Source organism: Papilio xuthus, unplaced genomic scaffold, assembly GCF_000836235.2.
Source record: "Papilio xuthus unplaced genomic scaffold, Pxut_1.1 DF824888.1, whole genome shotgun sequence".
NCBI classification, from domain to species: Eukaryota; Metazoa; Arthropoda; class Insecta; order Lepidoptera; family Papilionidae; genus Papilio; species Papilio xuthus.
This window is the reverse complement of record NW_013533761.1, coordinates 3,795,951-3,810,803: the sequence shown is the minus strand read 5'-3', so window position 1 is coordinate 3,810,803 and position 14,853 is coordinate 3,795,951. Positions and strand designations below refer to the sequence as shown.

Genomic DNA, 14,853 nt, shown 5'->3' with positions numbered 1-14,853 from the left:
TCATGTTTAGTATAGCCGAATGTAATTTTCTCTTTTCAAAGGTCGATTTGCAATATATTTTTAATAATTCTGGAAACCCAATCTATGAAATTAAGAGTACAAAATTGTTTACACTTGAATCATTTAATTCATCAGGTTATAATGATTGTACCAGGTGTATTTTACTATTTATTTGATGAAATATGACAGTTATATGCTGCCTAATGTTATTTGGGTTCAGAAAAAGACAGTTTTTATTTGTTTTGACGCGTAAGTTTTTAATTAAAAACACATTTTTGACGATTTGTTTATCAACAAAGTTTATATTTTAATTTACAACGCTGTTTTTGATGTAATTCCAAAGCGACAGATTATTAGGCTAACTAATGTTGGTAGGGCGTGTATTTAAAAGGGCATTTTTAATGTAAAGAGATTGTTGTCAAATGTGTAGGGCCTTTATAAAATCGTTGAAGGGATATGATTAAGTCAGAGTAATATATAATAGTGTACGGTAAAGAAGGTGTGTGGTTTTGTTTAGGAGTTGACTAGTGGTCGGGGAGTGTTACCACGCACAAGCTCCTTTGAGTATTGAATGTTAAAATATTAATAGAGAAATGTAGTTAAGATGGGGAGTTAGTTTGTTATGTATAACAAAATCTTATGATGGTCCAATTCTAACTTAGAGGAGGATTTTTTTTGATGTTTATTAGTTCCATGTTATATGGATGTCTTTCCCCCGCTGTACTGCGCACTGACACACTTCCACTCATGTCTTTCATTCTATTTCATTCTTCCATGATCTCTTTTAATCCAATCTTCTTTTGAATGAACCTCATTTTCTTTAGTATTATAACATTATATATTTATCTATGTACAAATAATCAAATGCAATTATTTATATTCCTTTAATATTCTTTTACAATAGTATTTTTAGAGACTAATCAATTTGGTTGAAGTGATATTGTAAGTGAATGTTTCTATACTTGCCTGTCTCATTTTTGTAACAATATACGATAAATGTATATTTTGAAATGTAATGTAATGGCAAGAAAACATATGTACATGTTGTAACGTATTTTTACTAAAACTTACCTTTTTTTTCACTTTGTCAAATAATTAGTCTTAAAAAAGAATAATCACACTATTTATATTTTACTTTATAAGTAATTTTGTATTTTATAAAATCTATTTTGATTATTTTACATCACAAATGCAACTTCCAAAGGTTGTAGACTAAAGGTTTATTACGAATTGTTTGAACTTCCCTCAAATCACATCTCTTTTGTAACTATTTTCTCCCTTTCCACGTTTTATCTCACATAATGTTGTCTTTATTCTTGTCTTCAACTTTTCTATTAGAATGCCAATGTTTTAGTGTTGCAGTAACAAAAAGGTTTTATTACATTGTTGAACTTTGTAGGAAGTAATAAATATATAACTTGTATGTGACCGGTATGAATTACCAAAGGAATTAGGTATTTGTGTAGTCTTTTAGATATTTTATTACCATCCTTGTTTCTCTGTAAATTCGTTTCACAGGGTTCTCCTTTTGTATTTATATATCCAAATAACGAATACCACTCGTTACTCTTTTAAACTTTATTTTTGTATAGGTTTTTTACGTTGGTACATCTAATTATTTTTTACATTTTTTGTATCGGTTAAAAGTCGACTCGTGTGGATGTAGCTTTACCTTTAGAGACAATTTTACATTAGGAGAATTGAGGCCGGTGGGCGTCGGACACAGGTTCATATCCTGGGAACAAGGTCGTTGCAAACAGCTGACTTCATACATTATAATGGAAAAGCCACCGCGCACAATCTCTGGATACTCTCTATATAAATGTAGCGTTTTTCTAATAGTGTACAATTCAAAACCTCCGATTGAAAACAACATTTTGTGACACCAATAGTTTACGATTAGTTAAATAGCTATAAATGCCCGTAGGACGTGTTTTATTAGCATTTGTATTATTAGAAGTTTTATACAAAATATAGATGGATCCCGTCGGACAACACTCGCGATGTCTATACGTCGAATCTCTGGCAGTTTGGTAGTTATATTGAATTTTCTATTTTAATATATATCTATTTTAAAATGTAAAGTAAATAAATATATACATGTAAATATATCAGAATACGTGTTGTGCAGAGTGCGAGCGGACGCGGCTCCCAACTTGATTCTAATCTCTTGTTACGATTGCAAGCAACAATATAGGTAGGTATATAAATCTGAATCTTATACTCACCGCGTAAGGTTCACAATTGTTTATTATACATTTATATTAAACTTGCAATTGAATCCCGATCAGACTTGCTAAGTTACAAAGTTATTTCCGTTAGAAGATTAGGAAGAAGTCGAACTTTACAAAGTAGCGTGTTTTTGTTGCTTATTAATGTAAAAATTCTTTTCTTACGTATTTATTGAGAGGAGCGGAGGAGTAGACAATTGTACAGTTTGTATGATAGGGCGGCGGCGGTATACATAAATTATTGACGGTGACAGCGGCCCGTCCGCTACTCACTGGTTACGCCTAGTTGAATATGAAATGTTTTAAATGTGTTACAGCATTTGAGAATATTTAATGATGTTGTATATAGTTTATATTATTTTGTTTTTGTAAAACTACCCTTTGTACATAGAGCAGACGGGGCGGGGATGGGGGCGGGGCGTCGAGCGCGCCCGACGGTGACCTTCTGTCGCCCCGCCCACGTCGCCGACCTGCGCGGCGCACGATTTAAAGAAACCACTCGTAACTTATCGTATTTGTACAGTTGTTAAGCGAGATTCGTAGTTGAATGAATTATTTTTAGGATTTTTTGTTTTTAACTTTTTTGTTATTGTGAATTTGTCAATTTTTTTTAGGGAATTGGGATTGTACTGTACATAGACCACCATTTTGTCATATATAAGTTGGTAAGCGGTCGAATCTGATGATTGATGTGGAAATCAAATTTTCTAAATGGAGCAATCATTAGAAAATCGTAAACAAAACTAGCGTAATAATTGATATTAATATAACTTTATAAATAACTGTGAAAATAGGTAATAACAATTATGAATAAAATATTACATATTTAAAGCCTTCTTTTATTTCATAATTAGTCATTTCTTATAATTCAGATGCATTCCTCCGACCACAGCTTGTACCCGGCATTACTTGGGTCATTCTAGCATAAAAACATTACATTTGCTAAAATACCTTTTATGATGAAAGAACCAGAGTACATAATATGGTCAAAAAAAGGAAAGGGGAGTACCAAAATATCAAGGAAAACATTACCAGTGTTACCGCTTCTAGTATATCTAAGTTAGGTAAAATATGGTAATAAGTTAAAAACCAAACCTGGCAACACAAAATGTTAAAATGTCATCGAGTCTTCCATTCTTATGTCAGTGTCAATTTGCGAAATTTCTTTGCTGTGCTTGATTTGTTTTGTCTAAGATTTTATCAAAAGGAAAAAGGCCGAGAACATAATATATATTATGCAAACATGAATGATTTGCTACCGTGGTATTTTAGTGTTTGACGTTGTACATAAAAGACTATTACGATTCATTGAGTGATGAGTTTAAGTTAGTAGAAGTGAATAAAAATAGGCGTTGTCCATATCAGTAAATAAAGATGAAAATAAATGAAAAGAATTTGGGTGCATTTGCATCGTCCACGACTCCAGTGGACCGCGAGGGATGGCTAGACATGCGAGGTGAAATAGGTAAAAGTTACCAACGACGATGGTTTACCCTGAAAGGAAACTTACTATTTTATTTCGACAAGAAAGCTGACAAGGATCCAGTTGGAGTAGTTATACTTGAAGGATGTACAATCGGTAAGTAAATTGGCTCATTATGACGTACAGGCATACTTATAAGCATTTGGTTTTACTTTTATTTTCAAACAGGGTATCAATTTACAGTACTACTATCATTTTCATTGATACTCGTAACATTTAAGTGAAAGTGAATGTTGATGTGAAAATGAGTACAATAACAGCTGTCATGCACTGTTTGTAATATTTGCATTAAATTATGATCACAAGGCTATTCATGAAAGTAATCACTGTGCCATAAGTAAATTGTATTATAAAATACAATATTACTATTTTAGTGAAAGGTTTGAATATGTATTATATACTCCACAAAAAGAAACACAATCCCAACTTTTTTTTTAGGCTATATCTGCGATCAGTATTAGTACTTTAAGCAGATGTGAAGAAAGAGTAACAATCCCAACTAAAAATTACTTTTTTATTTCTTCTGAAAACATGTTCAAAGAGTTCTTGTTCAATTCCAGAATTGACAGAGGAGGAAGCTTACAGTTTTAAAATAGTATTCCAATGTGAGGGAGGCAGGACATACTACCTGTGTACAAACTCGCAGGCATCCATGGAGGCATGGATGAAGGCACTCGCCTGCGCCAGCTATGACTACATGAAGCTCATGGTGGCCGAGTTGCAAAGACAGCTGGATGAAGTGCAAGGTCTGTTTTTGATGTATGTTATAGTCAAGGCCTATTAACATTTATAAATGTTATGCAAATGTTAAATATTAGGACTCCTTAAATGGAAATATGGAAAGATGCTCATGTAATATTTGTATTTGCCATATTTAGCCATTTGTAATTAGATGTTTTGCAATGTAATGACTAAATCCTGACTTTTTTTAGTTTTCCAGTTTTTTTCAGTAGATGTTTACGGTCCATTTGTAATTTAACAGCAGAGGAAGCGGCTGAAGCAGCGGCTATGATCACCATAAGTCCACCAGAGCGTGAACCAAAGGTGCCGCCGCGCGGGCAGCGTTACAACCCCTTCAATCGCGTTCCCGACGGTGAGGCTAAGGACGGCAAGTCCGTACCTGGCAGTAGACATCGTGAGTGACATGCTAATGCTGTGTTACTTGTTTATTTTAATGCTAAATATAAATATTATTTTTATAACATAACTAGACACTGTCTTTACATATACAATACAAAATATATTTTAATATAATAAATATTTATTTATAGCATTAACTGATTTGTGTTTCCTGTATCTAAACATACCAAACTTAGACATTGCGCTGGCTTTCCGGACAGAAAGGGGCCTCACAGTTTTACATACATTTACAGACATGATAAAATAGAGGGTGATGTAGAAATCTCCCCCGAGATGTATGTAGAGATAGAACAGTTACTACTTATACTTTTAAACAGAATTTTGTCTTACCTGTATTACCTGTTGTGATTTATCAGCATATAGGGCCGCATATATCTTTTATTTGTTGATACAAGTATGTGAGTCTTTTACAGACAAGGAGAGCGTGAGGTGTGAGGCTCCGCGCAAGAAGGTGCCGTTCCGCGACATACACACGGCGCACGGACGTAAGATCCTCGCGCACCGCAGCGAGTGGCGCGCGCGCCGCAGACACGCACGGCACGCGCCACCCGCACCGCCCGCACCTCCCGCACCACCCGCACCTCCCGCACCTGACCTCCCGCTCATACAACTCTGAGCTCATATCACAAAATAGTGTACGGTAAGAACAGAATAGTTCCTCATTTACTGATAGTTCATGACTGAAGGAAGTTTTCAATTTATCTGTGTTTTAGCTGTCTTCTCTTATATGGATAGTGTCTTATTATGTTTCGTACCAGTTTTTTTAAACTATTAGGGTTAATTTAAGATGATTGTTTTATAAGACATATTAAATGGTATTTCTCAACACAACTATCCGGTAAATTCTCGAATATAAATACGTAAATATTAATTATAGAGAATAATAAAAATGGAATGTGTGTAACACGAACATACGTTGTTTATAACACACACACTCACACACGTATTTGCGTTGTTTGTAACGAAAAGTCTATTTTTTCAAGTTTCATCTGTGTTTGTACTCAAGCCAAGCTCGTTCAGGCAGCGGCTGCACAGATTTTGTAGTGATTTTTAGTGGACAGTAGTTAATGTGTCTTATTTTCGCTATTTCTATTTATTTTACCCTGACTATATCGCCGCTAGTATTTTAATAAGATAAATTATTTTAACATTGGAATTGTAAGCCTTGCAGGATTGTTGTAAATAGATTTTTTAATAGCCAAGAATTTATTCCTTTTTAAAACGCTTGGCGTATTTTAAGTACATATAAGATGTTAGTTATTTTGTTTTAAATAATTTATTTTTAATTTTTGTATACAATTTAGTACATATATGTTATATATTAAAAATGTGAAAATAAAACTGATTTCTTTGTATTAAGTAGTTTATTTTAAAAATCTTTGTTATATAGAGTAACACTTTACAACGCAACCAACTACAGTTATGCACAAAGTTATAAAAAATGTATATTACTCGGGGCAATGACGACCGAATATAATTTTACATAGCCAAAATAAGTTGTAGATTAATTTAGTATATAATAAAATGATGTAAAGAATAGTGTCACCGGCCGCAGACCGCGCTGCTGCACGTACAACAAACACGTCCTTTTGGTATTTCATATTATTACAAATTACACGATACATATTGAGCAAATCATTACATGACTCTACGGACGTGACTGACACGACATACGAGAAATTTGTACAGCCAAGGAAATTTATTTCATACCCATGTAAGGTCTAAACCAATATACATTCGTGCTGGATCGTATCTTGAGTGAGATGCGTAATTCCTTGACTGACTTGACTCTTTTGTTTATACAATTATCAAATTCCTCGTTGTATCGGCGTCATGACGTTACAGTCGGAGCGTGACACACTGTACATAACTCGTAAACACGGGTTGGAAGACGAAACTCGCCCGGAAAATGCCCAGTTTGGAAAGTAAACATGGTAACAAACAAGTGAACACGCAGCTTACAGGACAGGAGAGGGGATTCGTGACAAATCTTATCGACTACAAACAGTGTTAATGTTTTAAAACAAAAAATATGCCTCTATATATCTTGCAAGATGTTAGAAAACTTCTTCAAATCATGTGCCAAAAACTATAGAATAAAACATTTCAAAGAAAATTAACGGTTATCTGTTTTAAAAAAAAATTAAGAAATCGTGAGAAAAACAAAAAGTTTCTAACATCAAGCATTAAATTTAAAAAAACGTGCCATAAAAATCCATTAAAAATTTCATACTACACGTGTACTACACCCAAATGCGCATAATATACGTATATCTATGTATAAATCTACAAAAATAAACAAGAGACATTATATCTTAGCATTAAGACACAGCCGACTGGAGACGGTACATTGCGCGCCGGGCGGGCCGGTGCCGCGGCCTTCGCCAGCTCCAGCGCGCAATGCACCGCGCCGCCGGGAGTGTCGTCTTAACAAATGTCAATAGAACTCATAAATAACATATATTTGGTAACGAACAACTTAAAAGATAAAACCAGCATTCACTAGAACACGAGCTAGAACAATAGGGAGAGGTTAGTATATACACAATGTTACATTGCCGCTTCTAAACAACTTTAACTCATCACTAACCTGAGTCTACACTTAACTGCGCAGGCGCAGACAAAAGATAAGCCCTCTATACCACTGATGCAGCAATACTTTTGCTCTACGCAGCAGCAAAAAAGAAAAAAGACTTTCAGTGCTACTTGCACACAATATTAAGTTATTAAATATTTGTTATAAGTTTAGAAATTATAAGATAAAAGTAATATACACTTAATGAAATAAGTAAATAACAATGCAAACAATAGTTATATACATTTTCGTGGTGGGTGGGAGTTAAAAGTTCTGGCCACTTTTTGTAGAAAAAGTAATTTTTGGTCTGAGTGGAACTAACCTAACAACATAACAGTTCTGTCTGCTTTAATCGATCTCACGATCTCGTCAATACAAAGCGAAAACAAAGCTAGTTTTTATAATAAAAACCTTGTCTAATATATTGTTAACTCAATGCTTTTTATATAAATAAATTAAGTCAATCTGTCTGTATGGTACTAAAAGAGTTTATATTAATTTGTTTATTTGATAATATGAAGCGAAGTGGCCAGGTGCTAGCGTGGTGGGTGCGTCGTGACGTCATCCTACAGGAGAACTATATTCATACGCCTACGATATTTCGTCAAAAGACCATGTTATCAAAAATCGTCTTTAAGGCCATACGCTTAAAGCTGTGTTTCCTAAGAAGAGGCTTATAGTTAGTTTTGTGATGTTTTCGCCGCTGGATGTCGCCGGCGTCGCCGCTCATTGCTCGAAGCGCTTCTTGCGTGCGGCGACCAGCCCCGCCAGAGGGGAAACCTTCAGTTCTGACAGACAAACATTTTCACTGCATTTAACTCCCTTTTCAGGAAAGTACAAGATACCCATAATAATAGTATAATTTAAATATGTTTAACTATGTTTAATCTTCTACAATGTTTTACAATAAGGTGTCATCCATGGTCCTTCGAGTCGGATAAAAGTCAAATAATGTTTGTGAGATGTAATTGCAATGTATATGGTACCTGTACGGGCGAGAGCTGCAGGGAGGTGCGCGGCTCTGTCGCGAACTGCAGCTTGCCCCGCGGCCGCGCCTCCGACACGCTGTTGCTCTTCGGCGACTTCGCCTGCATCAACATATAACTCAGAGTCATGAGATATTCAATATTCATAAATAAAGAGATTCATAATGATAACTTCAATTTCAAAAAAACAAGTTTGAAATATTGTCTGATAATAGAAATTGAAATATTTTAGTAATTTTCTTTCATTTAAAACACGACACCAAAAGCATTTAAACACATTAACAACAATAAGCAAATTAAAACAAATAATTGTAACAAAAGGCGAATATAGAACATTTTTTAAAGGTCCTTTGAAAGCAATCCTTTAAAAACAAAGCACATAAATCCCATAACCAAAAAACAAAATCATAGTCAAACAAAAAACCCATAACCATTTCTACTATTGTTAACAACTACTGTTATTTCTCACACCAAATGGAACATATTTCCAAGCTTGATGATGAGTGAATGAAAACAGAGAATAATGTAAAATCAATGAATACTGAAATTTTCGTTACTTCAAATCAAATTACATAATTAATACACTGTTTACTATTGTTTTATTTTCATTTTCTTAAATACATCTCTATCCAAAAATCATGGTATAATTGCAGGCAGGGAGGTATGAATTGTAAAAAAAACTTTCACGTTATCCATTCTCCATTCAAGACAATTAACGGTGAGATAAGGAAATCGATATAAATTATAAATTTTTTACTTTAAAAGACTTGGAAGAATTATTTGAAGTCATTTGGACAACACATTTGACCAAAACAAGCCGAACGCTTAGGGACCCGTAGGTTTGGCACAACACAACATACGACACATAACATAACAATGCATAAGGTTTGACTGTCACGACCGCTGGGCGGTTACCTGCGGTGCGGTTGCGGCGTGCGGCGGCGGACGTGCGGTGCGGCGCCGGCACGCAGCGCGCCTGCGGTCACCGCACGGTTACCACTCGCCACTCGCCACTCGCTCACACCGCGCGCACAACATATACTAATCAGCTTAGCTTTATTCGATACTAAACTAGCTGCCGACTTGCCATTTGCCAAAAACATTTCACTTTGCTTTTTACCTACAGCTAAGCTAATTAGTGGTTAGTTGTGCGCATCGTAAATTAATTACAACTAATAAAATCTACAAAGTCGGTGCAAAATTGTATTTCAAACAACTAGTAAAGAATGCGAGATAATGTGCATAATGATTCCTGAACCCGAATTAATGAGAAAATTAATGATAGTTCATAAGATAAAATTTAGTTAAATTATTTGTTAACAATGATTTTTAGTAAAGATGACGTGCGAATTAAAGTGGTCTAATTCAACTGGCGACGTTTAGCTGACCTAGGTTTTGTAAGCGAGTCTAGTCCCTATGTCAGGCGAAATAAGGGTGAGTACTCACCGCCGCGGTGTCCTCTATGAGCTGCGCGAGCGCGGCCGCCTCGGAGTTCTTCATCTCGTTCGCTTCAGACATTATGTGCGCACGAAGCTGTTTGTTTCTGTAAAAAAAAGCACTTGAGTTAATATCGAGAAAAAGTTAAAAGTCTTATAATAGTAAAAGACTATAATGTCTGCGAAGCTGTGTCGCACTGTGTGACCGGTGCGCTGGTTACCTGGCGTCGAGCTGCATCACGTGGTTGTGCGCCTGCGCGAGCTGCGCGGTGGCCGCCGCCAGCCGCTCCTCCAGCGCCGCAGACTCCACGCACTTCACCGAGTACTTCTCCGACAGCGACAGGATCTCGCGCTTTATTTCCTCCATCTCCTGCCTGTTACAACATTTACATATGTCAGTCGAACAGATTTTTTAGTGAAATTATTCAAAAAGTGTATGTGAAGGTGGTGGGTACTGACTGGTGACGCGAGCTGAGCTGTCCGAGGTCGTCGTGTGCGGCGCGCGCCAGGAACTCCGCCTTGAACTTGTCGACCTCGCGGCGCACCTCGCTCTCGTGCGCCTTCCGCATCGCGTCCAGCGCCGCCAGCGTCGCCCGCGTCTCCTCCGCCAGCGCCTGCTCCTTGTCCAGTCTAAACATATACACGAATAATATAATATCACATTCATATTGGATATGAGCACATTCAAATGTACTCTCTTGTTCGGGCCACTGAGCCTTGCGGCTGGGGATGCGGCGTACCTCAGCTGCTCGCGCTCGGCGCGGTGCTTCTCCTCCATCTCGCGTACGATGCGGCGGTGCGAGCTCTCCATGGCTAGCAGGCCTTTCTCACACAGCGCGCGCAGCTGCTCGATCTCCTGCTGGTAGCGCGCGCGCAGTCCGTCGCCGTGAGTGTCCGCCGCCACCGCGCTCTGAACGACGCACGTTTATATAAAAATCTCCATTAATTGTATTATAATGTAACTAAATTTGATCTATATTTTGTTGGTTAAAATTCGCACAATTATAATTTCTTTTGTGTTTCTAAAATTTGGGTAACGTTTTAATATCTTCAAAAAGAAAGTTGTAATCAGACGGATGTACCTGATAGGCGGCGCGAAGGCTGTCGAGTTGAGCGGAGTACTCGGAGTCGAGCGCGGCCAGGCGGCGCTGCAGCGTGCGGGCGCGCTCCCTCAGTGCGGCCCTCTCGCGCTCGTGCTGCGCCTGCAGCTGCGCGCGCGCTCGCCGCGCCGCCGCCAGCGCGCCCGCCTGCTGCGCCAGCGCACACTCGCCGCGCGCGCGCTCCGCCGCCAGCCGGTCCAGCGCCTCCTGCAGCCGCCTGCAGTGCCGGCAGGGCACCAGCTCCTGCAGCGCCTCCACTCGGCTGCGCAGCGCTTCCACGCGCTCCAGCAGCCCGCCCCGCCACTCGGTCGCGTCGTCCCGCTCGTCGCCCTCCTCGCCGCCCAGCCGCCGCTCCACCGCCGCCACGGCCCGCTCCACCCGCTCGAGGCTCTCGCCGATCTTCATCGAGTCTTCACTGTTGCTCGAACAGTCACTGGAGAAGAGCGCTCGGCACTCGTTCGAGAAGTGCTGGAAGAGGTAGACGAACTCCGCCTCGCAGGCGGGGTCCGTCTCCAGCGAGGACAGCGCATCTTCGCGCGGCGTCGCGTCAGGCCGCTCGGAGGCGCGGTAGGTGCCCTCGACGACGGCGACGCGCGCGTCCACCAGCGCCTTGTGGGCGAGGACGTCGGCCAGCTGCAGCAGGGACGCGCGGCTGTCGAGTCCCGGGGAGCCCTCCTTGGCGCGGCGGTCGGCGGCCAGGCACTCGCGGTAGCGCGCCGCGATGTCTCGTACGGCGGCGTCCATCTCGCAGCGCAGGTGGTCGTGCGCCGCCTGCCACCACAGCTCGAGGTCGGCGCGGTCCTGCGCGGTCAGCGTGAGGCGGCCGCGGCGAGCCTCGTCCAGCCGCTCGTCGCAGGCCTGCGCGGCGCGGGCCAAAGCTCGTGCCACCTCGGCCTGCACCAGCTCGCCGCCCAGGGCGTCGCGCGCGGCCGCCCACGCCTCCCGGACGCGCGCCGCTTCCACGTTAGCCCGTTGCTGGTCGAGGTCGCCGTCGACGGGCGCGGCGTGGCTAAGCGTTTCGCAAGCGAGCGCCGAGCACAGTTCCGCCAGCTTCTCACTCTTGTACTTATCGACGGCCTCCGCTACTTCCTTCTGTGACGCCTTCAGAGCCTCGAGGTCTGCGCTTTGAATTATTAGTTCGGATTTTCTGAACTCCTTCGTATCTTTGTTGTTCATTATGTCGATTTTCCGCGACAGTATCCTCGCTAGGTAGTCGAGCGAGCTCTTCGTGTTATTAATGTTCTTGCAATTTTCACCGTTAATCTTAGACTTAAGGTTATCGATTAGTTGACTAGTTTCGTTTATTTCAGACTTTATTAACCTAGCGAAGAATTTGCTTCCGTTGGAAGATTGTAGAGCCTCCTGTATCCTGCCGATGAGGACGGCCTCGTACGCCAACTTCTCTGCCAGTATTTCTAAGCTCTTTCGTTGCGTCAACTCGCCGGCCTCGTATAGAGCTGCCTTTTTCTTAGATATTTCTAGTAATTTCGTCCTTAGTTGTTCTTCTAGCTGAACGACAACCTCCGCTACGCTATCGTTTATTTCCTCCTTGTCTTGGCACTCCACGACACATTTGTCGAAACACTCCTGTAACCTTTTACTGACATCAGACAAGCACTTCTCCATTGATTTAATGCTATATTTTTTCTCCAGACTCGGTGATGGGGATCGACGGGATTTCGCGGCCCTCATGGCACTCATTTGACAAAGACATTCATTTACTTTATTTCTCGAATGTATGACCACATTTTCAAGACTCTGTAACCGATCGAGCAGATGCCTTTGTGATTGTGTACCGATTGAGCTCTCCTGACTTTCGTTCATTGAGGGGTTGTCAGGAGAGACGGTGGTTCCGGTGGTGGTGCTTGCTATGCTCAAGGATTCACAGGAATTTGTTAAGTCTCGCCGATTTTCAATAGCAGATGAAATTTTGGTTTCCAATGAACTCAGGCGGACTAACATTTTCATGGGTTCAGAACTTGTAGCGCTATCTAAGGACTTTCTTCGTAATCGCGCTGCTAACCTTTTCAAACGCTTCTCGTCCGTAATATTGTCATTCTTTGCTGGTTTTTCTTTGGCAGGTGATCCACTTTTGGAAGGAGACTGTATGGTAGGAACCGCTTCGCCGGTTTCGAGAAGGGAAATTTTATTCTCTAACTCTGTTAATTTTTCTTCAAGTTCCTTACCTAGGGAAAAAGATTCCCGTCCCTTTAGTGACAAGCTGCGTCTTTTCTCCCTTGACTCAGTTTTTTGTATCTTATGCTTCAGCGTCCGCACTTGCTTGTCGGACGCCGTCAATTTTTGCGTCAGATCTAAAATTTTAGCTGCCATTAGATTTATTTCTGATCTGCTACATTGTTCTCTAAGCTTCATTTCATTTCTTAATTTCATATTCGTTATTTCGAGTTCGTCATACATGTTGTGTGCCTCTCGGAGCTCCTTCTTCATGGCTTTGATTTCTTGAATGGCTTTTAAAAACCTTCCTCTCAGTTCAACATATTCCTCGATAAGTCTATTCCTTTCCAAGGAATCCAAGTTAAGGTCTTGATTTATGTTCGTGAGATCGCTTAGTGATCCGATGCTCTTCCTCTTTTCCTTAGATGGGGATTCTGATCCTGCACGACCTTCCAAATCTCTGATCCTAGAGTATAAGCTCTCATTTTCTTTAACGCTTTTAAGAAGCTTTTCATTGAGTTCGTTCAATTCTCGTTGCAACTGTTTAATGTTTTCTTGGGCCGATGCTAGCTGCCTCGTTAGTAACTCGCAGTGTTCCGTCGATTCCTTTAAAAACTGTTGGGTTTCTGTAAGCTTCGTCTCCCACGAGGTTTTATCGTGATTGTAAAGCTGTTTTATCGCGTTTAAGTTTTCTGCTTCTTTAGTACGTACAGAAAGTTCTTCCTCTTTCTTTTGTAAGGTCGTCACCAGTTCTTCCATTTTCTTTTCTCGTAGCGCCGCCTCGGTTTTCAGTTTTCGTAGTCTCGCGAGCTCGGACTCCGCCGCATTAACGTCACTCAGCGCTAATTTTAGCTGTTTTCGTAAATCATCAATTTCTATCGCCTGTTTGTCAATAGTTGAAATGTAACTACGCTTTCTCTGCTCGGCTGGCTTCTCATTTTCGTCCACTTCGTTTATGGAGCGTTCTTTGGTTGAATCTATTTCGTCCTTTTCGTCTTTGAAATCCGTTCTCATCAGTGGTTGATGACAGGATCTAGCGCGAACCTTTTCCTTGACTCTGGAGATGGGAGTGCGATTGAGGATGGGCGAGGCCGGCGGCTGCGTCATGTCTCCCCAATCCGCGCTGTCTCTCCTCCCGCCCTCGGACGCCGTTCTGTACTCCTCGTCCGACGAGAACGGTGCAGATTTTCCGGTATTTGGTGTAATCGGCGTCACGGGTGAAGTGGAGGACTCGGACACTTGATCCAAACTGTCCTCTCGCAGAATCAAAGACAGCGGTCCGTTGTCGGGCAGGCCGGCCGTCCTGCGGATCGCCGAGACCCAGTTCGCTCTGATGCCCGCCGTCACCGCTGCTAGCACGATGTGCTTGCCGTCCCACGTCTGCAACGACGAGAACTAATATGACATCATTATTATTTTTCATTACGAGGAAAGAAAATTAATTATTGCTAAGCGAGATACCATCGACTTCAAAGTAATTTTTTTCAATGAGTTGCCAAAGCTCAAATGATACACATTCGTTTTAAATTTTACCTCAGTTTCAAAAGCGTATCCATTGGTGGAAGCGGAGGTGGGCAACTCTACGACGTTGGCGACGCCGCTGAGGTCGATAACGCCGTCGAGTAGGCCGCGGTGCTCGGCGTGCGGGTCGCGGAAGTAGAGCAGCGCTGCGCCGCGCAACACGAACCAGTGGCGCGACCAACCGGCCGGGCCGCGTCGCTGCAGCC

The 14,853-nt window shown here is 41.1% G+C and overlaps 2 protein-coding genes across 4 annotated transcripts in view; one reads left to right on the top strand and one right to left on the bottom strand.

Annotated features, from left to right (window-relative positions):
* The first annotated feature begins 3,390 nt into the window (after window positions 1-3,390).
* On the top strand, window positions 3,391-6,157 carry IPIP (Inositol phosphatase interacting protein). Of its 3 annotated transcripts, none has more exons than XM_013324964.1 (4): window positions 3,391-3,810; window positions 4,275-4,460; window positions 4,700-4,849; window positions 5,268-6,157. In XM_013324964.1, the coding sequence occupies exons 1-4, from the start codon at window positions 3,606-3,608 to the stop codon at window positions 5,468-5,470; spliced, it is 744 nt and encodes a 247-aa protein (XP_013180418.1). In that variant the 5' UTR covers window positions 3,391-3,605; the 3' UTR covers window positions 5,471-6,157. The 3 variants fall into 3 exon arrangements, with proteins under 3 accessions (XP_013180418.1, XP_013180419.1, XP_013180417.1); XM_013324965.1 differs by having other exon boundaries at window positions 4,697-4,807; window positions 5,268-6,156; XM_013324963.1 differs by having other exon boundaries at window positions 4,697-4,849; window positions 5,268-6,154.
* Window positions 6,158-7,013: 856 nt separating this feature from the next.
* The window catches only part of osp (myosin phosphatase Rho interacting protein outspread), a 204,176-nt gene continuing 196,336 nt past the window's right edge, over window positions 7,014-14,853 (bottom strand). The window contains exons 7-14 of the mRNA XM_013324908.1: window positions 14,660-14,845; window positions 10,934-14,521; window positions 10,592-10,761; window positions 10,311-10,481; window positions 10,073-10,225; window positions 9,862-9,958; window positions 8,416-8,517; window positions 7,014-8,217 (exon numbers count right to left, since the gene is read on the bottom strand). Of these exons, the coding sequence (XP_013180362.1) occupies window positions 8,212-8,217; window positions 8,416-8,517; window positions 9,862-9,958; window positions 10,073-10,225; window positions 10,311-10,481; window positions 10,592-10,761; window positions 10,934-14,521; window positions 14,660-14,845 (4,473 nt within the window). The 3' untranslated portion in view covers window positions 7,014-8,211. The remainder of the gene's footprint in view (window positions 8,218-8,415; window positions 8,518-9,861; window positions 9,959-10,072; window positions 10,226-10,310; window positions 10,482-10,591; window positions 10,762-10,933; window positions 14,522-14,659; window positions 14,846-14,853) is intronic.

Bases quoted from the DNA above. Each gene is read 5' to 3' on its own strand.
- IPIP (XM_013324963.1), top strand. From the start codon at position 3,606: ATGAAAATAAATGAAAAGAATTTGGGTGCATTTGCATCGTCCACGACT. The intron at 4,461-4,696 runs GTCTGTTTTTGA...GTAATTTAACAG, and splicing joins ACAGCTGGATGAAGTGCAAG to CAGAGGAAGCGGCTGAAGCA. The intron at 4,850-5,267 runs GTGAGTGACATG...AGTCTTTTACAG, and splicing joins CGTACCTGGCAGTAGACATC to ACAAGGAGAGCGTGAGGTGT.